The 23,399-nt window shown below is 41.9% G+C and overlaps 1 protein-coding gene across 2 annotated transcripts in view; it reads right to left on the reverse strand.

Annotated features, from left to right (window-relative positions):
* Positions 1-2,532: 2,532 nt before the first annotated feature.
* The window catches only part of CHRDL1 (chordin like 1), a 43,417-nt gene continuing 22,550 nt past the window's right edge, over positions 2,533-23,399 (reverse strand). Inside the window, exons 4-11 of one of the 2 annotated variants that reach the window (XM_086619731.1) lie at positions 17,129-17,274; positions 16,024-16,117; positions 12,138-12,205; positions 10,636-10,810; positions 7,127-7,321; positions 5,216-5,383; positions 3,961-4,050; positions 2,533-2,663 (exon numbers count right to left, since the gene is read on the reverse strand). In XM_086619731.1, the coding sequence (XP_086475857.1) occupies positions 2,533-2,663; positions 3,961-4,050; positions 5,216-5,383; positions 7,127-7,321; positions 10,636-10,810; positions 12,138-12,205; positions 16,024-16,117; positions 17,129-17,274 (1,067 nt within the window). The remainder of the gene's footprint in view (positions 2,664-3,960; positions 4,051-5,215; positions 5,384-7,126; positions 7,322-10,635; positions 10,811-12,137; positions 12,206-16,023; positions 16,118-17,128; positions 17,275-23,399) is intronic. The other variant, XM_086619730.1, reaches the window with a different exon arrangement.

Genomic DNA, 23,399 nt, shown 5'->3' on the forward strand with positions numbered 1-23,399 from the left:
CATGACACTGTGTATTTTGTTGTCTTAAGTAACCAGAAACTGGAAAAATGCAACATTGCATTTTACTAAATGATGCTTATGATTTTTTTTTCTTTTCTTAAAGTGTTTATTATAAAATAAATACACAATCTGGATTCCATCTGTCTTGTCACAAATACAAAAAGCAGGTTGCCTTCTTCTTCTTAAAAAAAAAAAATTACAAACACTGTACACTTTCCACTCAGTCTTTTTTCACCAGCTACTGCTACAAAGACGATGCCTGTGGGGTGAGAAATCAACTGCTGGTCTTCCCACCAGATTGCTACAGTTCCTCAGAACCTCTTCCTTACAATGTCTTCACCAAAGGAACGATAAGGTTAATTCGTGACAGATTAGAAGACTTGTAATAAAATTTTGCACTTCTGCAGCCCATTTCAACCCAGTAGATGCCACGTGCAGCAGACGTCGCTGATGCCAAACTGCTTCTTCTGTAGTTACGCTGCAGCAACCTCTGGCGCAGCGAGGTCTTAGGACCTCCATTAGGATACGCTACGCCCCTTTCCAACACTGGGAGAGGACTGATGGAGGCAGAGGCTGCAGTCCCTTGGAGAGGTAGTGAGACAGTGCACTCAGCTCTCCTTTTAACGGACAGTGACACAGGACTTCTCAGGGCTGGTGCCAGTTCAGGCTGTGCACTGTAGTGGTGCCAGGGCTACCAGGTGCCGGTGCCCAGGCGCTGCCCTGTGGCCATGGGGGAACCACAGAGGATTTCCCTGCAGCCCACAGAGGCTCGGGAAGAGACCCCGTGGTTCTTACTGATACCAGATGAGCGGATTTTGTTATGGCAAATCCACGCGGTTGCTGGAGGAGCTCCCTTTTTAGTGTGTTTTCCTGTTAAGCAGTGGACTGTGTTGAGTGCTTGGTAGGAAGGGAAGTATTCCTAAATATTATCTGCTCTCTGTCTGGGCCGAGGGACAACGGGGCGGTTATAGACAGGCAAGATCACTAAGGACCTTAGATCACCCTATATGTATTCTCTTAATTCCCTTCAGCCTTTCCTTCGCCTTCATTTCTGCTCTCCTCTCCTGCTCCCCTTCGTTAAGAAGCCCTGTGATTCAGCACTGAGCTCTCCCACACCTTCATCCCTTTAGAAACGGGTACACCCCGGGGTGCTGTCACTGGCAGAATGACAAACCGCAGAATCCTTGCTGTCACTGCTGATTTCACTGCCCGTGGAGGCCCAGCCCCTGGCTCAGACCATTGCCATAAAGCTTTGTTTCCTAGCCTGTGTTCGAACAGCAGTATTCCTGTCTGCTCCTGGAGTAGAAAATGGGAGCAAAAGCAGGCAAAGTCACGTGATTCTCGGGATTTAATCCAACGTCGTAGCCACGAGGCAGCACAGTATTTTGGTGACTCTTCAGAGAAAGCATTTTTAAAATTATACTTTTCCTGCAGGTGAGAGCCACCTTTCTGAAACGCACTGTAGACATGCTACACTAAATTTAACAGAATCTCTGATTTGTTTTTCACGAAGATAACGGTTTTCACAGAGCTGCTGTGTTCTAAAGGCCTGCTGTAGCTGTTGGGTGTTTGTCAGGGGAGAGCTGTCCTGGAGGTGTGAGAATTGCGAGGTCACCCTCAGAAAAATGCAGAAGATAGGTTTGCAACAAATCAGAACAAATAAATTAAGCACTGCTGTGACTCTTAAGGCGTTATTAGTCGGGAGGTTTAACCCTCTAGGTGTTTTGAAAGTACTGCAAGTACTTCACCACCTTCTGCCATGTCACTTTAGAAGGCAGTTTGTCAGCCAAGACCATGTGTTAATAGGGCCCAGAAGAATGAAGTTATTAGGGCTGTGATAGGGAGCTAACACTTCACATTTTTTAGAGAAGTGGGTGGAGGAAACAGTGAAAACCACTTAAAAGCAAACGTTTGCTCAAATTGCTACAGAAATATAGTGATTGCCACTAACACCTGCTGTTCAGTTTATGGACTCAGTTTGCTCCACTACAAGACATCATCCCAAAGGCAGGCTGCTTAAGAGTTTGTTAGTTTAAATCTGTTTTTTATATCTCCAACACAAGTATTGTATCACTTGTATTTTTCCTCTGCTACTAAAAAAAATCCAAGAGTCATTTCAACACCAGAAATGGTATAAATTCAGCACAGGAACTAATGCTCTCCATAGATCTTGCACATTTATTAAGTGTTCTTCTTTTCATTAGTTTGAATAACTTGCCAAATAATAGTAATAAAAATGTTCCGTTTTCTCTCTTTAACTTGTAAAGAAATGCAACTCTGGGAAAGTACAGTCTTTCTCCTTCCCCACCAGTAATACAGAGCCTCGTAGTCCTTTGGAGGAGATATTTGAACGGTTGACACAGACCACTACACATAAAGCAGCAAATTTGCTGTGCACGATGTGAATAATTACTGCATTATAGTTTTGGGGTTTAGGGCAACTGTTGACTTAAGCAAAATAAGCCTGCAGTCCAGCTGCAGATCCAAGTTTTCAGAAGTTTTCTTGTGTTTCTCCCTCCAGTGCTGTCTCCCTTAACAGTGACCCTTTTCAGACTTTTCAAGGTACAAAACCTTTACCAAATCCTCCAGCTCAGTCCTGCACACTCTGCTTTCACACATTTGGCTGATCTGAGCTTCTCCCTCGCTAAATATTTTCCACTGGCCTGAAAACAAAAATACAAAGGAGACACATACTGACTTAGAAAGCGTGTAGGGAACGTCAAAGACATTTACAAGCACTCTCCAGACCAAGTGATTCACAACAGTCAAAGAGAGAATGTCCAGTCCTCCCGTGGAGAATATTCAAAGTATCTTATAATCACGTAACATACTCCGTGCAAAATAACTTTGTTAAAAATAATAAACAAGGACCAGAGTATTATTCCTTTCTTTAATTAAATAGCACTGTAAATTGACCCTATTTATTCAACCATTTATGACATTGGATCCTCTGCTTTATGACAGAGTGATGTGAAAATTTAACTCTGGTGGTAAACTGAAGTATTTAAAAGTTGGGAAGCAACAGGTCTATGTGTTTCTTGCACTGTGAACTCTACCTACCTGTGTGTAATACATGTAATACAATGTATTTGCTGAATATTAATATTTCTATACGTTTTTGATGATGTTAATAGAAATGCCCACTGTCCTGGTAACTAGAATACTGTGTTACAGGTAACAATGACAAGCTTATGGAAGGCTGATAGCAAAAAATTAGGAAACTTTTTATATGAAAAGGTATCTGCTTCTCACTAAGCTTGTATTATCAAGAATATATTATTCCTGGGAAAAATACTTCCTTGCATTATTAGAGATCTCAGAAAAAAATACAACTTATAATGTAGAAGAACTGGGAACTAAAAACATCTGTACCTTAACTCAACTATCAAATTAAGTGTTGTATCCCAAGCTGGATGAAATACAAAAAAAGAAACTGAATCAAAAGTGACAAAAGAATTACATGTCCTTTCAAAAGACAGATTTTAATAATGAAAATATTGCTGAGAACATAGGAAAGGCTTATTTCAAATATAACATATATGTATGTAGGAGAACTCCTTTAATCACCTCTGATTTTTTTCCCTTCTAAATGACTTTCTAGAAAACTGGGGTAACTTGACATGTTACTTAAATAAATCCAAATTGTGCTGCTGTGCTGACATCAGTCATATTTCAGAATTATGGCAGTATGGGCAGAAAACAGCCTATCTTGTATTTTATCGGAATACAGGAGACTAAGACAGCAGGGACATGAACGACTGTTACATGTATCTATATTTTAAATTGCTCTATTTTGATTATTTAAATCTAAACTTTAAATTTTATATTATAAAATATTGGAGCCACGTGCTGGAGGAAAAATTAGTACATCTGTTTGACTGTGTTGAAGAAAAGAGAATGTTTTTCAAGGCTACGATTATATGGAGAATAGAAACCTGAAGAGGTCAGAATTTTACTTACTAGGGGTTGTCCTTGTTATCTGCTTGAAGTAAGGAAGTTCTTCAAATTCTCTCTTGGACACTTTTTCAACATAGAAGTGACGCAGAATCCCTTTGGCAAAAAAAGAGAAGTGCATGTTACTGGAAACGTGCCTGTTGCTCCAAACCTGGGTTGCTGTCTTGCCCTCGTGTAGAATTACTGCCATGTCGAGTCACAGTGTGAAATAATCCTTACCAACAGCGTGGATTTTCAGCCTATTCTTTTTTTATTTTGTTTGCCACCTCCCTATTCTTTTGCTGCTCCCCTGTAAATCCTTCTGTGGGTTTATGATTGTGGAGAGTTTGTGAGGGGTGTGAGAACCAGCCAATTCTTTTCCAACATAGCTGAACCCTTCCTTAGTATGAGTAAACGTAAGATTACCACAGAACCCCAAAATCCCACTGTCTCGGGGAAAAACAGTACCATTTTGCAGTCAGACACCATTTTGCCTGTTGTGAGCTAGCAGGCAACACCGCTGTCAAATCATCACAAGGCTCTGTGGCTTCTTGAACACAGACAGTAGTTATTAACCGTCTGATCCTCTGTGACTTCTTTTCTGCTCACACTTTGGGCTTGGCTTTGTGCTTTAAAGTGCACTCTAGAGACCTAACGTTGCCGTGTGAAGGGCTGCACTAAATGAGGGTTTCCCATGAGGATCACGTGCTTTTTCCTTGAAGTACATTAAGTAGGTAGGATTTTTAGGAGGCTGGAGATGATTTTATTATATTGAAAGTTCAGAATTCACAGAAGTTCTTTGGCTTCTGAATTCTTTCCTTTTTTTTCTAATCTTACCAGTTAGTCTAGTAAAAGATACTGTTTCCATCCTTAACGCTTTTGCCCATATTCTAGACTCTCATGGGTGTAGCATCACTAAAGCAGACAGGGCAGACTGATTTCAATGGAAAGCTTTCTGGTCCATCCTAAATAAGAACCTCCAGGCATTTGGTTCAAACCCTACTACCCATTTCTCTGCAATAAATTACATAGGGTGTTGCTGACAACCTGTTTGTCATTGTGCATTTGCTCACAATGAAGGGTGGGAGTTTGCAGAACTAGAGCTTGGTGTGTTGTTAATGGGTTTTGTACAGCAAAACTTGAGTATGCTGGAAGTGGCTGTAATAGCGATATCCTAAACAGCCAGAAGAACAGCAGTCTCAAGATGCTTGGATTTGTAAATTGTCCTGGGATTTTAATGGAAGGTGATACACTCTTTAAAGAAGAAACTTGCTCTACTTACCTCTTCTGATTGTCCACACATGTATTTCTACTTGAGGTGGCTTTTCAGTCTCTACTGCAATTTTTCTGATGGTCTCTCCTTCCTCTGTGAAAACGGATTCATAGACGGGAAAAGTCTCTTTCCCACAGAAGTAATCTTTGTTGTCAAAGGTTTGAGTTGGCACTTCTTCTGTTTAAAAAGAGCCCAAAACACATACTACAGCTGTAATCAAGTTCTCCAGAACTTACTTGACATTGATAGCCAAGCAGGTTTAGTTTAAAAGCAGAATTTTCAGTCGTATGGCCACTCAAATCCATCTCCCACTAAGCCCCAGACATTTAACAGTGTTCTGTTCTGTTAGGTTCTGGTGGCCTGTCTGTGGTGGCAAGACAGTATTCATATTTATAATCCAGTTTCATAAGGAAATGAGCTGCATAAAACCACGTGGTCTGTGAGACTTCTCACAATTTTTGAACCTGTTGTTCACTTTTCAAGCATATTTGAAATAGTGGTAGAAGTCTCAGAGGTAATAAAGTAACTAAATGAAAACTGGTGGTTGGACGGAGTGAAGAGAGAAATTAATGCTTTGCTGAGGACAAGGGCAGGTGGAACCCACAAGGTTTGCATTCTGCTGGGCAGCAGCCTGCTGGCCAGTGCAAGCCTGGGCCAGCCACAGTGCACATTGTCTCTTGCCCACCTGGTAAAGTCATACAGCATGTAAGTAGAAATTGTAATTATTCTGTTGGCAACTGGAAGTTGGACAAGAATGTAAGAGAGATGATGCAACTCAGAAACTCAGACTGCTGTTTGTGGAAAAAACTAATATTTAACACATCTCCACACATACAAGACAGGCTGCAGGAAGAGGTTCAGCTTTCTTAAAAATTGGCACATAGAATCTCAAAGAAAAAGACAGTAACTTTCTTTTTGCTATTAAATTTTCTGTTGAAGCCTGTTAGCCAGGTTTTGCTGACTGTTCTCATCTTGAGCAAGCCCAATAAAAGCTGTGGATCTCTGATTCACAAGTATCCAAAAGGATCTAGATACACACCTCCTGCCTGCCCACTGCCACTGCATCGTACTTTTTCCCAGTAAGCAAGAGAAAATGAGAAGTGTGCATTCCATGAAGGATTTCTATGTATGGCCAAACACCTCATTTCCTCAGAGCATTTCCATCCAATGCATCCCCAAACAAACACAGAAATGGGCCATACAGATTAGAAAAGTAAAGGCACAGAAGGGAACTGGATGCTCCTTTACCCTTTCTATCATATGCAACATGGCAGGTCATTTGGCAGACCATCAGCAGGCTGATATTACCAGATTTTTCACTAGTTGTAGGCATCAATTTGAGTAAGTAATGTCTACATAAGTTTAATCACTAGTGCAGCATAAGAAATGATGCTAAATTTGTGGTAAGTTAGTATTTATTTTAAGGATTAAGTAACATAACTGACACCAATCAATTTATAATCAGGAGTTTTGAATTCTTCTGATACATTTTTTAAAAGCAGAAATTACATTATCTCCATGCAAATTTCACAAGCTAGAAAATGATTTGAAGGTTCTGTGAGCACTGCAGTGGGGGAAGGATGGGAGAGTCTTTTGACAGTAATGAACTTTCTGTACACATTTCTGGAATATTCTCTTTGGAAATGAGTGTCAGGAAGCCGTGCTAACAGTAGAGAGAAAAGCAGTGGCTGCTCAGAACACACGTGCCCCAGGCAGCAAGCCCCCCATTTGAGGAACGGCACTGAAGAGCAGGACTGGCCAGGCAGCTCGCCCTGTCCCACACTGGCACCTCTGCACACACAGTTGAACAACGGGCACAGCTATTGCTGTTTTCATCAGATCTTATTGTGACCAGAAGGCTTGAGCCAAGCCCCTTTACGTGCACAGCAAAAAGGTGGTCTGTGATCAACTTTGGTTTACCTGGGCAGACTTTACAGCATTTTCCTTCTACTTTCTGAGGGTATTTGCAGGGATATCGTTCTGGACAATGAATTTTCTTACATTCTTGTTTGGTGATGTTGCAGGTGCACAACACACACTCTACGATTCCAAAGGCCCGGAGATTAGGATGCCAAGATTCACCGTGTGAGTATGTTTTGCCATTTGAAACACAAACTACGAAAGAAGAGAAAAAGAAGAAAAAGTATAACTGGAAAAGGTATGTTCACTGGCTAGCTCTCTCTAAATATTCATTTGATTCATGCACATTTGTTTAAGGCAGTGTCTCTATATGTAATTTGTTAGTGCCTCTGGCCCATTTCTCTGAGTTTTGCTACTTAAAATGAGTCTGAGCCTATGATTGCTCTTTTCTGAGCAGTTTTGCCTTGATTCCAACTCTGCTGACACTGGTGTCCGTCGCTATTTTGAGAGGAACAGTGAAGGTGGCTGAGTCAAGTATTTGACTTGCTCCTCTCCAGCACATGCGTTTCAGTTGTGCATTATTAACCAGCTTATAAAACCCACTCCTCCTCCTCCTCCTCCTCGTAATCTCAGTCCACACACAGGACACAGCCTGCTACTCTGGCTTCCAAAACTGAACCTGCAGATGACAGGATCGTGGCATTTGCTACCGAGCCATCTGCACAACTTTTCTTACCCTTAGCTGAACACGGCTTTTGCGGTGAGAGCCACGCTATCAGCAGGATGGATTAGTGCCACCTGGGCCTTTTATTGCTCTTGCATGAGAGTTCCTGCCACGCAATGCACAGAACAAAGCAAGGGAATGTTGCAAAATGAAGTTTAATATCCTTCGTGGAAATATTTATGTCTATAGGTATATAGAGACAGTTGGCTTTTGAAATCACAAGAAAACATGAACATGAAAGGATGCATATGGGACTGAAATTTCATTCCAATAACATCTGAGCACCTCAGAATATTTATTCTTCAGTGCCCTTGGGAGACAGAGAAATACAGCTGAGGCAAGGAGAGTGGAAAAATCCATGCCTAGTGGAAGCCAGTTTGGGTCACCCGGCAGTTAATGGGAATTATATCGCTTTACACCATGTTTGCATTTGTCCTATAAACCTTACTCCTTTCTTTTTAAATATTTTATAAACACAAAGAAAAATGCAAACTAATCCTAACAAGGTGAAAGAAAGGGCACTGCCTGATTTCTAAAAGCAACTCAAGTGAAGCTGAGATATGTTGTAAATATTTCCAATTCTTCTAATATGCCATCATTTTTATTAATGCTTTTATTTGTAAAATATGTTCCTATTTTGCCTGTAACTTTCAAAAGCAATTTAATTTTTATCTGTAATCTGAAATTTACATCTAACTGGTAACAGATGTGACCAACTGGCTTATACTTTACTGAGTTACTGAGATTTATGGGGAGTGTTCTTTGCAATGTATTGTCTTTCATGGGGTTACGCTATCATTTGGTTTATAATTTGCTACTTTTTAACTCTTTCTTAAGACATGTTTTTATTTTAGAGGTAGGAAACAGTTTTGTTTCTCAAATAAAAGCAAATAGTGTTATCTGCATATTAAGAACATGGGGAAAAATATAAATGAAAAAACTGGTAAGTACTCAGCTGTGCAGCAGACTGCTTACATGCTTAAATACTATATTATTAGTCATATTTATGGTTATATGGATTTTTTTTTCCCAGCTAGAGTTCTCCAGATCTTTTATGGACATAAATATTTCATGATTTCTCCCTGACAGGGGAACGGATAATACATGACATGATGTAGATACATATTCTCTCTGTGTTAAGGGTTTGTTTAGCACAGAACAGTTAAATAATTACTCTGAGGTAGCAGATGAAGCCACCAGAAGAAGCCAAAATATGGCAAATAACTTCCAGTTCCCTGATGCCCTGTTTCCAGTGCTCTTCATGTTTAGGATGATCAATCTGTGTCCATACAACCGCACACAGTATTTGCATGTCAGGAGAATTGTTGTGTGTTTAGTTTTTAACTTGTTGAAATGTGTCTCAAGGGGCGTGTGCATTAATTAATAAAACACTTGTTAATTGCACAAGAACAAAGGGAAATACATGGTCAGCATTCCTGTTTTCATCATGGGGATCTCTCAGACGCTCTCCAGGCAGCGAGTGTCTGAAGCTGCGGCAGTTACTATATACTGCATCCAGAAATATGCTATTCATCTGCACGCTCTTTATTTGCTGAAACAAATCAGTTAGAAATTGCTTTGATGATGTCTTCATGTGTGAATTACACGTCAAAGATATTGCACTGCATGGAGATTCCTGCTCCTAGATTCAGCATCAAACACTGGCATGATCTGAATGTTTTTTCATGCTTGTTCAGGTGGATAATAAAGATCCTATGGCCAACATTCCTTCAGTTAGTTAATACCTTAAAAGATTAGTTGGCCCTAATACAGGGCTTTTAACTCTTTGTGGGTAGTTTCTAAGTGCATGCTGACTGGTATTTGTGGATAGATGAACATGCATTTTTACAGCATTTTACATTTCTTTTATGGCTTCTTTGGCCCGTTCCTGCGGACCTCTGTTCACTGAGGTACACCCACTGTGGGAACTGAGCATCCCACCCTTTTTATTGAACAAAACCTGCTGTCCCACTAACTGGAGAATCGATATTTTCCCTCTATTTTAGTCCTTCCTTTAATGCTGCAGGAATATGGCTTAGTCACGTTTGGGTAGGGGTTGCCTTGGTTTGGCTCAAAGTTCTGCTGTCCCCATAACTTAACATCACCTATACTATGTTATCAGAAGGAACTAAAGGATTCTTAGAGGGAGATTCACTGTCTTGGTTAACTTTACCTCTTTACAGCTCAGGCATCCAGTCCAGGCTAATTGTCTATTCTGCCTCTAATATCAGTCATGGAGGAGGAAAAGCAGCCCTTGCATCCCACTATCTCTGACAATTAGCTTAAGGGTGGGGGAAGTCATGATATTTTCTTTCTTGAGAATAATTTGCTAAGCCTTGGAGGCAAAAAACCTCTTGATACTATGGCAAAGCTTCGCAGATTTGTGGGGCAGTTTAAGCATATGCTGTGTACAGCTAGCGAAGTTACAATGTAGGAGACAGTGTAAAGAGAATAACCACAAACGATTTCCTACTGGACAAGTCACTGTGTGGACAATTTCGCGAATCTAAAGGCATCGTGGTGTCCTTTATGGCACAAAGCGCTCGCTTCCCTGGTGAGTGCTTCCCATGTGTTCTCAGAATTACGTAGCACAGTCCCACAAAGTAATTCAGAGAACAACACAATAGTGTGGTGCCGTTGTGGAGTGAAATGCACTGTTGTATGTGTAGGCACAACTGATCTCAGTCAAGAGCTAATTTTGTATCCTTAATAGCTTATTGCTTTTTGCCTCCCTGATTTGCATATGGTTTCTTGACACCAGTGTGAATTTCCAAGATTCTGCTGTACATTTTGAGAAGGTGATTGATTCCTGACCCAGAGTACTACTATCAGTACTTGTCTTTACCTCGTCCGTGCTTATGCTTGTTGTTGATGACGATTTGTACTATTGTTCCAGAAGCTTGCTGGGGATCCGGTAGGACTCCACGGTTACTCCTGGCACTGGGAAATCGTGGAATGTTGACTACCTGCCTCGCAGAGCTGGGTGACAGGTCATAGTGAGAGCGATGGTATGAGTGTCTCTGTTTGGAGGCAGAAAGAGAGCAGGAAAGTAAATGTCTCCTTCCAAAGAACATGAGGAAAGAGGCTGTACTAGAAGCTTAACACAGATGAGAGTGTTGCCACTATCATCAAACATTATTAACTGTAATGAATGGCACCATACTAAATAAAGGCCAATCAGGTTTTGCAGATAATTAACATGATAATGAAGTCACCTACAGATACACAGTTGTAACTCATCTTACCAGACTGTACATGTCAGTGTAGGTGTCTTTTTATCTAAATCGGTCATCTGAAGCCCCTAATCAAGTCACAGGACAGAGGCAATTTTAGAACTGACCTGTTGTGGATCTTTGTACCACGAGGAGATGAATCACAGCCCAGAAGTGCTTATTTTGCTCTATGTAATAAAATTGATGTTCAGAGCTAGATATCCATCTACTTTACTGATGTCTACTCCACTTTAAGATTAGATGAGAAAAATTGTAAGCCTGTCTAGTTTTCCTCATCAAAATTGCTCTCTACTAGGGCTCCAGTAGCAGAGCGCAACCAGACTGACTGTCCAGCTTCTTGTTTGCTTGCAGCTTTAAACTCTCATGCAAGGCCAGGGTTAGCCTTGCACAGACTAAGCAGAACCTTACTAGAATCTGTCTAACAGACTGGGAAGCCTCGTTTTATTTGCAAAGGAAAGTAGTAGCAGTAGTACTGTGCAGTGTGTTTTCTAGAGCAAAAACATTGGTTGTTTTCAGAGAATCACTTTCCAAAATACCTGTGGGCATGAAGGAATAGTGTGTATTACAGCAGTTATTTTATAAGGCATGATTCCTCTCACTAATCCCAAGACCTGTTGGTTCATGTATTTAGGTAGTGCACTTAATGCTTAAAAGCTCTTCATCTTCTCTCAAATGCTATTATAAAAATCATCTCTTGAGGAGTAAGTTGTTAATGGATACTCTCAGCCCCAGAGGTACTGAAGCCCCTGAAGTAAATATATACATGTATATATGTCAACTGGGAAGTGTTTGCGATTATGATTTAAAAGTGCTGCTTGCACACTAAAGAAAACACTGTAGAATTTTATTCTTAACAGCATATACAGCAAAGACCAAATCCAGAGCCTGCAGGAGCTCATGGGAGTTTATAATTCAACATCATTCATGAATTCAGTTTGAGTTTATTAAGGAGTTTGCGGAATTGGAAAAGACCTATTTTGGGCTAGATTCACAGAACCTAGGATGAAGCAGTAGATATTCAGACCTGTGACCATCCTTTTCTCTTTTTTCCCCAATGTACTGGCATGCACAGCACAGCAGGAAAATATGTCTTTAAATTGTACGTAACACTTACAGCTTCCCTGTTGGCTGGCTGCCGGAAGATATCTCCGTCGGAATGTTCCCATGATAATTCTCCATCTCCTGTATGTGAAGCAGAGCAGTAGCAGTTAGGGGGGTAACCGTGCAACACCTTGGGAGATACTTAAGGGAAAAGTCTCATCCAGCCTTACAGCTAAATTTAGGGTGGAGGTTACATCAGTGTGTAGAAATGTCAGTCTGTAGTCTGACTTTATTGTACTAGATTCTGTAGAGACCAAAAGGAAGATCTCTTCCCAAATGTTACACAAACTTAGGATGAAGATTTACTATCAGATTTATGTGGCTTAACAAGATGCCATGGGCAAGGTAATTTCCAGCAATCATTTGCTATGTCTTCTCAAAGGTGAGGAGACATGACTTAGCTTAGCTCATAAAGACTAAATTGTGTGACCTTCCATCTACTGTGGGCTGAGGGAACCCTCAAGCACCGTTGCTGTTGCTCACCTGGCACCTAACTTGACTGAGAATTGAATCCTGAAATTACATTTCTGTAGTCAGCTCTGAAGTGTAGCCATTAATAAATAACATTGTATTATACATAGCAAGAAAAAGTAAGCCATATTTTGTCCAGCAAATTTCCTGTCCTCGTAGATATATATATATTTTTCCCCCTCTTATTTATGCATCATTTCATAAAATTTGATAAGTCGCAATTCACGCCCAGGCATGATTATGAACCAGGGAGGTACCTGCACCTGTTTGACAAAGACAGACCATTCCACAAACAGAAGTGAAGGCCATGCACAGTGCCTGACTCATTGGACACAAACCAGCAAGGCTTCAGGAAGCCAGGCACATGCCATGATTTATGGCAGGATTTAGGAGAAGCTGCCCCTCTGAGACCAGATCCCATCTAAGCTCATAGGATCCTATATTTGCATGTAGAGTATGAAATGTTCAGCACTGCTGCTTTGAGTCAGGCCAAGAAAAGTTCTACAGAATAAGGCTCGTAGCACCAAGGACCCTCGTAACAAAGTCAGGACATTCTGGCTTGTTTTTTAAAAGAGAAAAGGTTTTACTGGAGCGCGTGCGGTTTGTCCCCATCACGCAGAATTAATGAATGCTTTTGAGAATCAATGCGAGGGACTTGCGGAGCCAGGCTCTGGCTCCTCACAGCCAAAGATGTGATTCATGGAAAGGAAAGTTGGAGAGAAGAAGAAACCCTCAGTTTCTATTCAGGAGCGGTGTCCAGCTGTTTTCTTTGTAAAAACAACTTCATAAATACAAACATAACTAAACATAAGCTGTGGTGGAAATTCTAGCAGGGAAAAATCAGTTCAGGCTAGAGAGAGAATGTGGCTTTAAGAAGTTTTTAGACACGTATTTAGAGGTGTTCCTCGCTAAGACAAGCCATGGAACTTGAACTGATATCTGATTCTTGGAAAACTTGTACAAGAACAGGAGAAATCATTTAGTGTGGAGCTGAGCTTGGATTTTATCCCAGCCTTGGAATTTGGATACAGGTACAGATAAGGCTGCTTTGCTGGTGGCTCAAAGCCCAGGTCTAGATGTGCCAGGCATCGCACTGGAATGCAGAGCAGCACCCCCACAGCAGGAGCTTTACATTAATGGCACAGATCACTGGCTTGGGTCCTCGAAGCAGGATAGGTGCTGCAGCAGTAGGAGTGTGTGATACTGGCTTGAGACAGCCATGGTGCTGATGGAGCTATGCCTCCAGTTCTAGAGTTAACTCATTCAGATTTAACTCGATCAGATCCATCATGGATCCACCACCTTAGTGCATATGGTGTATTAGCCTTTTATCCTCTCTGCAGTTTGAGAACCGTCCCCTTAACTTAAGGGGAAGATGGATCTTGACAGAAATCAGCATCTGAACCATAGTGCTCGGAGCCTTCTCTAGTCAATAGCAGAGGAATGAAGAGGAAAATCAGCAAATTTTAATATATTATGTTAATATACTTGGCCATGCAGGGAGCAGAAACTGACTCTGTTTCCTCCACAAGAGCTGCACTAGATCTTGATGCAAACATTTTCTTAAGGTTTGCATTTCGTAAGAATCACAGCGGGGAGCTAAAACATGCCATATTGAAAAGGACAAAGTTGATTAGGACATAAATGATCATTTAAACATTTTTAAATAAGAGTAATAAACAGTGGAATACATTAAAAATCCCAACATCGGTGGAGACACTGGGTCATCTCTACTGCATAATCCAATTTAATGTCACCTCTCATATGGAAATGCTAATGAACTTGTTTCTCATTAGTGACTCTCTCTCTGGCTGAAGGGACTGATTTCTCCAGCGTCAGGCTAGTTTACAGCATAGCTATGTCTGATACTTGGTTCTTTGAAAGTCAGTTTGAGTTTTGTAACTGGAAGAGGTTGGCTTCAAATACAGCTCAATTAACTGTCACGGAACAGACAGCAGAAATCAGATGATTGGCAAGGAGTTACTTTAACTGTCAGTGTACTACATTTAAAACAGTATATCACTAAATTTCACTCTGGGAAGCCAGGACTGCCACTTTGCCTGCTTGAGATCAGAAAGCTTTATAAGCAGTTTCCTGGCAAAATGTTTCAAGATTTGTAAAGATACTGGGGAGTGACATGATAAAGCAGCAAAGGATGAGGAACAATCTCCATGTAAAGGAGTACTGCAGAGAGAGCCTCATCCTGCCTCCGACTGAGCTGATGTATTCACGCAGCACACAGCATTGTCCTGCCGAGAGATAAGTTCAGGTCCTACGTGGTGCCACCCTGAAGGTGATTACCAGTGCATCTCTGCAGGTTAGGTAGCTTAGACAGCGTGCTGCTCTGCTGTGGCTACACAGCTTCTATCCAGGAACTCGTTCCTTCGAAGCGTGCTGTACTATCTCTGCACCATGCTGCGCTATCAAGCACTGATGCACTGTGAAGTACCTTCTTTTTGGCTCAGCCCCTTCACCTCTCAGAGCTTTTAGTCCAGCGGGAGTACTCAGTAAACTCCTTAGGACAAGGACTGTGGGACGGTGCTAGTTTGTGTTTGACAACTCTGGCTCCGTAGGCAAAATCACACAACCGACAATATAATACTCCTTATTTTTACCATGCAATAGTACTGAGTTCAAACAAGCAGAATCTCAAAAGGATATAGATGCACAAGGTGCAAGCAGGAGAGTTTTCCAAAGCAACCTGGCATCACTGGTATCACTAGAGTGGCACTTCTGAAAACCATAGGTACCTTTACATGCTTATCTGCATCTTTGAGGACAGGCCATAGGTGCTTAGATACCCTAGAAGTGGTGATTCAAATGCCACAATACTAATAGGGAGAGAAAATACCTTCAGAAATCCTCAGACATTTCGACAGGCTTTTAGACAGACATTTAGGTTTAGACATTCAGAAAGGCTGGGAAGGCCCTTAGAATCAAGGTCCCTATATGTACAAGATCTAAAATGCAATTGCTAGTAAAATACTGAAGTCACCTGAGTATAGATTGGCACCTAATTTAAACTGGAGTAACTGGCCATACTCTCTGAATTGAAATCCTTGTGTCTTGCATAACTTGAGCAGGTCTGGTAGCCTGTCAGGTAGAAGCTCATTTTTTATCGCAAAGCTTTGCTACCCAGAGCAGTGGCAGCTATTTCAATAATACATCATTCGAAGCCTCGATTTACCTCATCATCGGGATGCAACTTTATCATCAGGGGATTCTCTCCTTGTTTCAGTTTAGGAAAACAAAGGCAGCAATGTTACCCTGCTGGAATTCGAGGTCTAATTTCCCAATATGCATTGGATTGTAAGTAGACAGAAAACTTGCAGACCGTGTCCTGAGTGAGTGCTGGTGCACCAACAGGGCTCTGACAGGGGAAGGAGTAAATTCCGAGCCTGTCCTTCTGTGGCTACACTCAAACTTACCTCTGCAAACTGGACAGCAGGACTCCGGAACAGAAACTGGGAAAGAGCAAGTTAATTTGGGACAAGTCTTCAACCCACAGTACACATTTCCTTCCTGCCAGTAAAACACAAGGAGAATTTAGAAGGAGTCATCGATTTGTCTCGTACCATATGTGCAGTTTTTATGGATGTGCTTAAATCTAGTATGTGTGTTTACACAAAGGCCACTCTAGTATGCAAAAGCAGAATGTCAGACCAATGAAAAGTCTGAATAGCTTTTTAAAAATTTGTTGTCATACAGAGAAAGGTGTCCTTCCTTAAAAAAAACAGGGGGAAAGGGAAGAGGTAAAAGCATGTGAGGAGAAGAGCTGCAATTATTGTAGGCTGAAAATTTACCTGACATTGTTGGTACTAAAATCAGCCAGTGTAAATTCTCCCCACTGCTCTCCCTCTATTGTGTCTTACCATTAAACTGGAGGAATAGCTTAGCAGTAACTAAAACTCCTAAAGTCTGTTCAGTACTTGGCCTGTTAAATTTGTAGAATACGATGATGATTTGATCAGAGGAGGTCCAGAGTTGCCAATACTTGATACTGAAGAGCTGCTTGGGTTGAGAGGGATGTTTTGCTTCAGACACTTGTTCTGAAGAGTCACTGGGTGACTGCTCAGATACACTGGATTTGAACTGGTGTCATCTCAGGAATGGCTCTGTGGCCCAGTGCCAGTTTACAGAGCTGTCCACTCCCAGCCCGTGGGGCTCTTTACTTATCAGCTCCGTCCAAACGAATTCAGTTTCAGTCAGTGGCTTAGTGCTATATTTTCCAGTCAGATTGAAGTGAAATATTCTATATATGCCAAGTAGCAATATGTTACCTGCTGCCTCTGCACTGTTAGTTCACTTACAGCAGATACTTGACAGGGTAAGCTTTGTCCACCGTATTTGAGTAAGAGGTAGCCTGGCATTTACCACGTGCTGCATACTGGCTCTGACCATTCTCACCAGTTTCAGCATTAATTCTCAATTCCCAGCCTTTGGTATGTATTGCTTTTATTTCAGTGTCATGTCCTCTGGAAAGGAGAAATGAAGCATAGGCAGAGCAGAGCTCTGTCAAATCATGTTACTTACTGAGCAGCTGCACTGGGCACACTGGTTTGCTTGCCTGTTTTGGAAAAGCCCCTCTGCCACAAACATTTCACCATGATGGTAGGTGGTGCCATTGTATTCACAGGATTTCCCGGTGATTTTGCTGCTTACTGAGAAAAGGGAGTCTTCTGGAAGCAATGGGAAAGGAATACTTCATGAAAACGTTCTTGACAACTCACAATATTACAAACACAGGAGAGGAACAGCTTCCCTTCTCCCTCATTTCTCTTTATTATGAAAGGACAAGGTTTGCCATGCTACCAAGTACAAGTGATATTCTCATGCTGCTATTTTGCTGAACTTTAATAATTCACACTTTGAGTTGACTGTCCCAGTTAATCTTAAGACGCTGATGATCAACTGCAATGCCAGCACTGATGGCCATGTCTCATCCTGCTGTATTTTCTCTTGGTATTAGGATAGGTAAGTGCAGGTGTGTGCCCACTTGTTATATTCACATGGCTTTTTCATGCTTTAATGTAGAAGGCATTAGGTCTTGTATACACACAGAATCCCACGATCAATAGCACTGTTCTAGCATGGTTTCCCCCTTCTTAGTACTGGTATCATTTTATTAATGATTTTTAGTGTTGGAGCCCATAGGAGACTTGGTTGCAGGTTGGCAGGTTGTGCCACAGGGCATGCATGATGCCGCTTCCATGCCATCCACAGCCACAAACCTTCTGGTAGAGGAGCAGTGATACTGATGATGGAACTGTGTCAACAGAAAACTATGTACTATGTGTGTGTTCGTAGTGGCCTTCACAATTTGTTGCTGCTGTTGCTTTCAAAACGGGCAAGACTTGTCAAAGGCAGAACTTCAAAAGCCACCCAAAAGCTGATGACATTTTAATGTCAGGTGTGCAAATGAGTGCGTTCTGTTTGCAGAACTCAGTGCATGTGACAAAGTGCACAAGATGGCAGTGTCAATTCCACCCTGAAACCTCCTGTTTCAACTCAAGATCATATCGAGTTCTGCACCACATAGGTTAAATTTTCTTCTAAGATACAAAGCTATCCATACCTTATGTTAAAACATCCCCTACATTGTTTAACTAATAGCAGTTGACAAACTGTGCAAGGGGATTATACTTTACTTATGAAATGTAAGTCACCTGATCCCTATTGGGCAGTGGATCTGGAACTATACGTTTACATTCACACAAATTTAGCATCTCAGCATGGGAAGAGGCATTTCAAACAAGAGCTCTATGGAAGTAGCACTGGACTGTTTGTTCTCTGGAGCCCGAATCACTGCAAATTTCTAGGAATGAAGCTGAAATTTCATTCAGTGGGTTTGGGTTTCCATGTAAAAGAAACCTGACTTGAAAATTCAGGTTTTGCTGTAGCCCCTTTCATCATCTATCAGATAAAACTGGGGAGATATTTTTTTTTTGTGAAACTGTACCACCACAGAATGCACCTTTTTCAGCTGGGAGCTCAAGTGAAAGAGCAGTTTTCTGCTGGCATGCACTGGCATTAAACACTGACACTTAGAGTTCTCCATAAAAGCATATATTTAGTTACATTGGTCCATCAAATGATATTTTGAATGGTAAATGTCAAATCTGGCTGTGGAACATACACATACTACAGTATTTGAGAGTCTGGTGGGTCAGCAAAGAGTATTCTGCAGGAGAATAGCAGAAGTTAGCCATTTAGGGTTCCTTGCCTGACATTTAATTTCTCTTCAAGAGACAGACATGGTATTTGCACTTCCTTCTTCGAAGCACCAAATACATCATTATTTCAATGTAATCAAGGGTGTCTAATGATACCTTTCCAAAATCTTATAAGTAGTACAGAGCTTTGACAACACTTGTGCTTGGCACAGAAAGGCAGTGCTTTCGGCACTTTCTGTATGGTTTGCTAGTAATACACATTCTGGAATGGCAAGATGTATGCTCTAATTAAGATACATCCTTTGAAAGTCATCAGCAAAAAAAAACAAGTGACAAATTCAGCTGCTGTCCCATTAGGCACAAATATTGAAAAACATGAATAAAGAGGCACTTCTCAGGACTGTGCTACCTCCCAAAACTTATGTCACCATAGATTCTTGGGCTTTCCAGGAGTCAACTCATGGAAAGCAGAGAGATTGCCAAGCCCTTAGTTATCCCTTTGCCCCTTGGGCAACCAGAAGAGCAGTAGAACTGGAAAGAAATAAAAATGAGAGGAGAAATAAAAGGAGGATACAGATGGGTCTTGTCTGGATATGAGTTCATGCAGCCTCTACAGGGCATTGCTGTGGGATGCCTGTCCAAAAGCAGCGTTTGGCTTGTGGTATGACATTTGCAAAGACCAATACTGGAATGACTCACCCCGTGACTCCGGAGTATTGGATGAAGAGAGTAAATTTTACTGCAGATTTACCTTGGTATATACCACATTGCTCAGATCACTATGAAATCACCAAATGCCTTTAAACTGTGGCTTCTAAATAAGGGAAGGAGGATGGTGAAACTTTTATTCCTTGGAAAATGACAGGGAGAGTTGCAGTAGGAAGTTGTGTTTCTCTGTATTTAAGTTGATCACAGAATTTAGGCCTCTAACCGCTAAATCACAACATGCAGCCCAAAACACATGTACATCTGCCTGTCTTTGGAATATAAGATGAAATTCTATTGCTATTTTCAAGTCTTATTTGATTAAATAATCATAAGAAAAGCCACTTTCAATTACAGGGAATAAGACCACCGTTTAGGTCCTGTGCTGCACATACCTGTGCATATGGTTATCTTTTAGCACATTAAGTGAATGGGCCTGTTTGGTTGCATAAAATAAGGTTTAGAAAAAGTTTTCAGATCAATTCAGAACATTACTATTATTGCAAAAAAAAAAAAAAAATACAGTCATATATAGGAGCCGGCATATTGGAGAGTGCAACTGATCCTCTCCAAACACAGCATCTATCTAAAACTGCAAGGAAGCTTTGTTTATACTGCACGGCTAAATATAACCTCTGCCTGGTGCAGTTCCTCCCTCTCTGTCTTTGCGAGTGTGTGACTGGCTTTGCACAACCAGGACTTGCCTTGGTTTCTTTTCTAGTGCTTTTTAAATCATGGCTAATTAGAGGAGTTCAGACTCCCTCATATCATATTCTCCTGTAGAATGTGGAATTAGAGTCATTGTGGATTGTTTAATAAGTGCCAGGTTTGAACTCTGAAAAATCTCGGCATTAATATTGATATCAGCATGCATTATTCTGTGCCTGAGTTCAGATATGTTAGAAGTAGATTAATTAACTGCAAATATACTGCAGTGCTCAAAGCTCTATTTGTAAACCTTGCTTCCTAATCAGGATTGTTCCCAAAGCTTATCTGGCATTTTAATGGTGCTGACTAACATTGCTTTAATTAGCTGCCTCTGTAAAGTACCAGGCAAACCATCTGTGTGAATCCTTTTAATTAACCAGGTTCAATCTGAGCTTTTTTTTTCTGGCATTCATAGCACGTCAGTGGACGCAATATAAAACATATAGGGTAAAGGTGTTATAGCATCCATCAAAAAGGAGGCATCTTTATTTCTGTGGTTGGCATTTATTCTCTCAGGGCTCAGACTTCACTATAGAAGTCGACAGGCTGTGCTTACATCTGCCGGTGATTTTAGTGGGATCAAGATAAGACCATGAGTTAGCAATATGGATAGCAGTGATTTATCACCAACATTAGCATTAGGTAACGGCAGGGGGCTAAGATGTACAACCTAGGCTTCATATGACTTGCTGTGGATTTGAACTTAACCTTTAAGTAGCTGTAAAGGTTGAACCTGGCTGAAGAGATCTTGCAGGTTTTACAAACAGGCAACAGAATACAACTGTATCAAAAATGCATTAACTTCAAAACAATTATTTTTGTAAAAGCAACTAAAGACTATGGTGGCTATGCTTGAATTCTTATATCCAAGCATTCCTCTCTTCCAAACATGGGATTCTGTCCAGCTTCTGCTGTCTACCTAGGCTGTTTTTCACTGGTGTACCATACACACAGGGTAAATCCTGGCCTCAGTGAAGCCAACAGAAAGGTTTCCTTCAGGATTCAGCCTAGGTGCTTGCTTGAACGCTGCATTTTAAGGTTATGTTTGAGATGGATGCTTGTACTAGGAGGAACTGTTGATCTATATGAACAAGATTTGTATCAATTCAGATCTGTAGTACAGCCTGATACAAAAGTTCACTATGAACTAGAACCACACATAGGTCTAGTTCACGTATTCCATGAACTATAGTCTGTTTGACAGGATGCATGAAGAAAATGAATGGCAAAAAGTTTGCCATGAAGGGATGCTAACCAAGTGTGAAGTGCAGCACTAATGCTTTCCTGCTAGTCTCGCAAAACAGGGTTAGATATGAATTTGATAAACCACTGACATTTTATGGAAATTTTCTGGTTCAGTGGAATTTACTCCAATCACAGACTTTTCATGGAAACCTGCCTGGGTTCCTGATGGTCTGCCCATGACTTGAGGCTTCCAAGGGCCAAGGTTAGAGGGCCCTTGTACACAGACTACAGCTTCCTGGCTTCTATAGCTTTCCAGTCTCCTGGGAGAAATAGATACTGTGTCACATGACTCACAGTCAGTTTTCATAGATTCATAGATTCATAGATTTCTAGGTTGGAAAAGACCTTAGAGATCATCGAGTCCAACCATCCCTAATCCCCATTAAACCATATCCTCAAGTAGCTCATCCACCCTATTCTTAAACACATCCAGGGATGGGGACTCAACCACTTCCCTGGGCAGCCTATTCCAGTGGCTGACAACCCTTTCAGAGAAGAAATACTTCCTAACATCCAACCTGAATCTCCCCTGACTAAGCTTATGCCCATTTCCTCTTGTTCTATCTCCCATCACTAATGTAAAGAGCCCTTCCCCTAACTCCCCACCATATTTTCTCAAGTATTTATAGGCCGTAATCAGGTCTCCCCTCAGCCTCCTCTTCTCCAGGCTAAACAGCCCCAACTCCCTCAGCCGCTCCTCATAAGTTTTATTTTCCAGCCCCTTGATCAGTTTAGTCGCCCTTCTTTGGACTCGCTCCAGGAGCTCAATATCTCTCTTAAAGCGAGGGGCCCAAAACTGGACACAATATTCCAGGTGCGGCCTCACCAGTGCCGAGTACAGGGGCAGGATCACCTCCCTGCTCCTGCTGGTCACACTATTCTTGATACACGCCAGTATCCCATTGGCCTTTTTGGCCACCTGGGCACACTGCTGGCTCATATCAAGCCGGTAGTCAACCAACACCCCCAGGTCCTTTTCCGCCAGGCAGCTCTCCAGCCACTCCTCCCCGAGCCTATAGCGATGCTTGGGGTTTTTATACCCCAAGTGAAGGACTCTGCACTTGGCCTTATTAAAGCTCATGCCATTGGCCTCAGCCCAACGATCCAGTCTGTTCAAATCCCTCTGAAGGGCCTCCCTACCCTCAAGCAGATCAACACAGCCTCCCAGCTTGGTGTCGTCCGCAAATTTACTGAGGGTACATTCAATCCCCTCATCCAGGTCATTGATAAAGATGTTAAACAGAACTGGACCCAGCACTGAGCCCTGGGGAACCCCACTGGTGACCGGCCTCCAGCCGGATTTAGCCCCATTTACCACCACTCTTTGGGCCCGGCCATCCAGCCAGTTTTTAACCCAAAGGAGGGTGTGCCTATCCAGGCCAGCAGTTACCAGTTTCTCCACCAGAACACTATGAGAAACTGTATCAAAGGCTTTACTGAGGTCCAGGAAAACTACATCCACAGCCCTTCCCTCGTCAACCAGGCGGGTCACCCTGTCATAGAAGGTGATCAGGTTTGATTGGCAAGACCTGCCTTTCATAAACCCATGTTGACTGGGCCTGATCACCCGGTTAACCTGTATGTGCTCATTAATAGCACTCAAGATAACCTGTTCCATGACTTTGCCCGTCACCGAGGTCAGACTGACAGGCCTGTAGTTCCCCGGATCCTCCTTCCGCCCTTTTTTGTAAATGGGGGTAACATCCGCCAGCCTCCAGTCCAGCGGAACTTCCCCAGTGAGCCAAGACTGCCCAAAGATAATGGACAGGGGTTTGGCAATGACATCCGCCAGCTCTCTCAGGACTCTCGGGTGGATACCATCAGGCCCCATAGACTTGTGGGCATCCAGCCGAAGGAGCAGATCCTTGACCCGTTCCTCTTGGATCACAGGAGCTTCGATCTGCTCTCCCTCCCTGCACTCAGACACCGAAGGCCAGCTCACCTGGGAACTGCTGACCTTATTATTAAAGACT

Source organism: Tauraco erythrolophus, chromosome 13 (genome assembly GCF_009769465.1).
Source record: "Tauraco erythrolophus isolate bTauEry1 chromosome 13, bTauEry1.pri, whole genome shotgun sequence".
In the NCBI taxonomy this organism is placed as follows: domain Eukaryota; kingdom Metazoa; phylum Chordata; class Aves; order Musophagiformes; family Musophagidae; genus Tauraco; species Tauraco erythrolophus.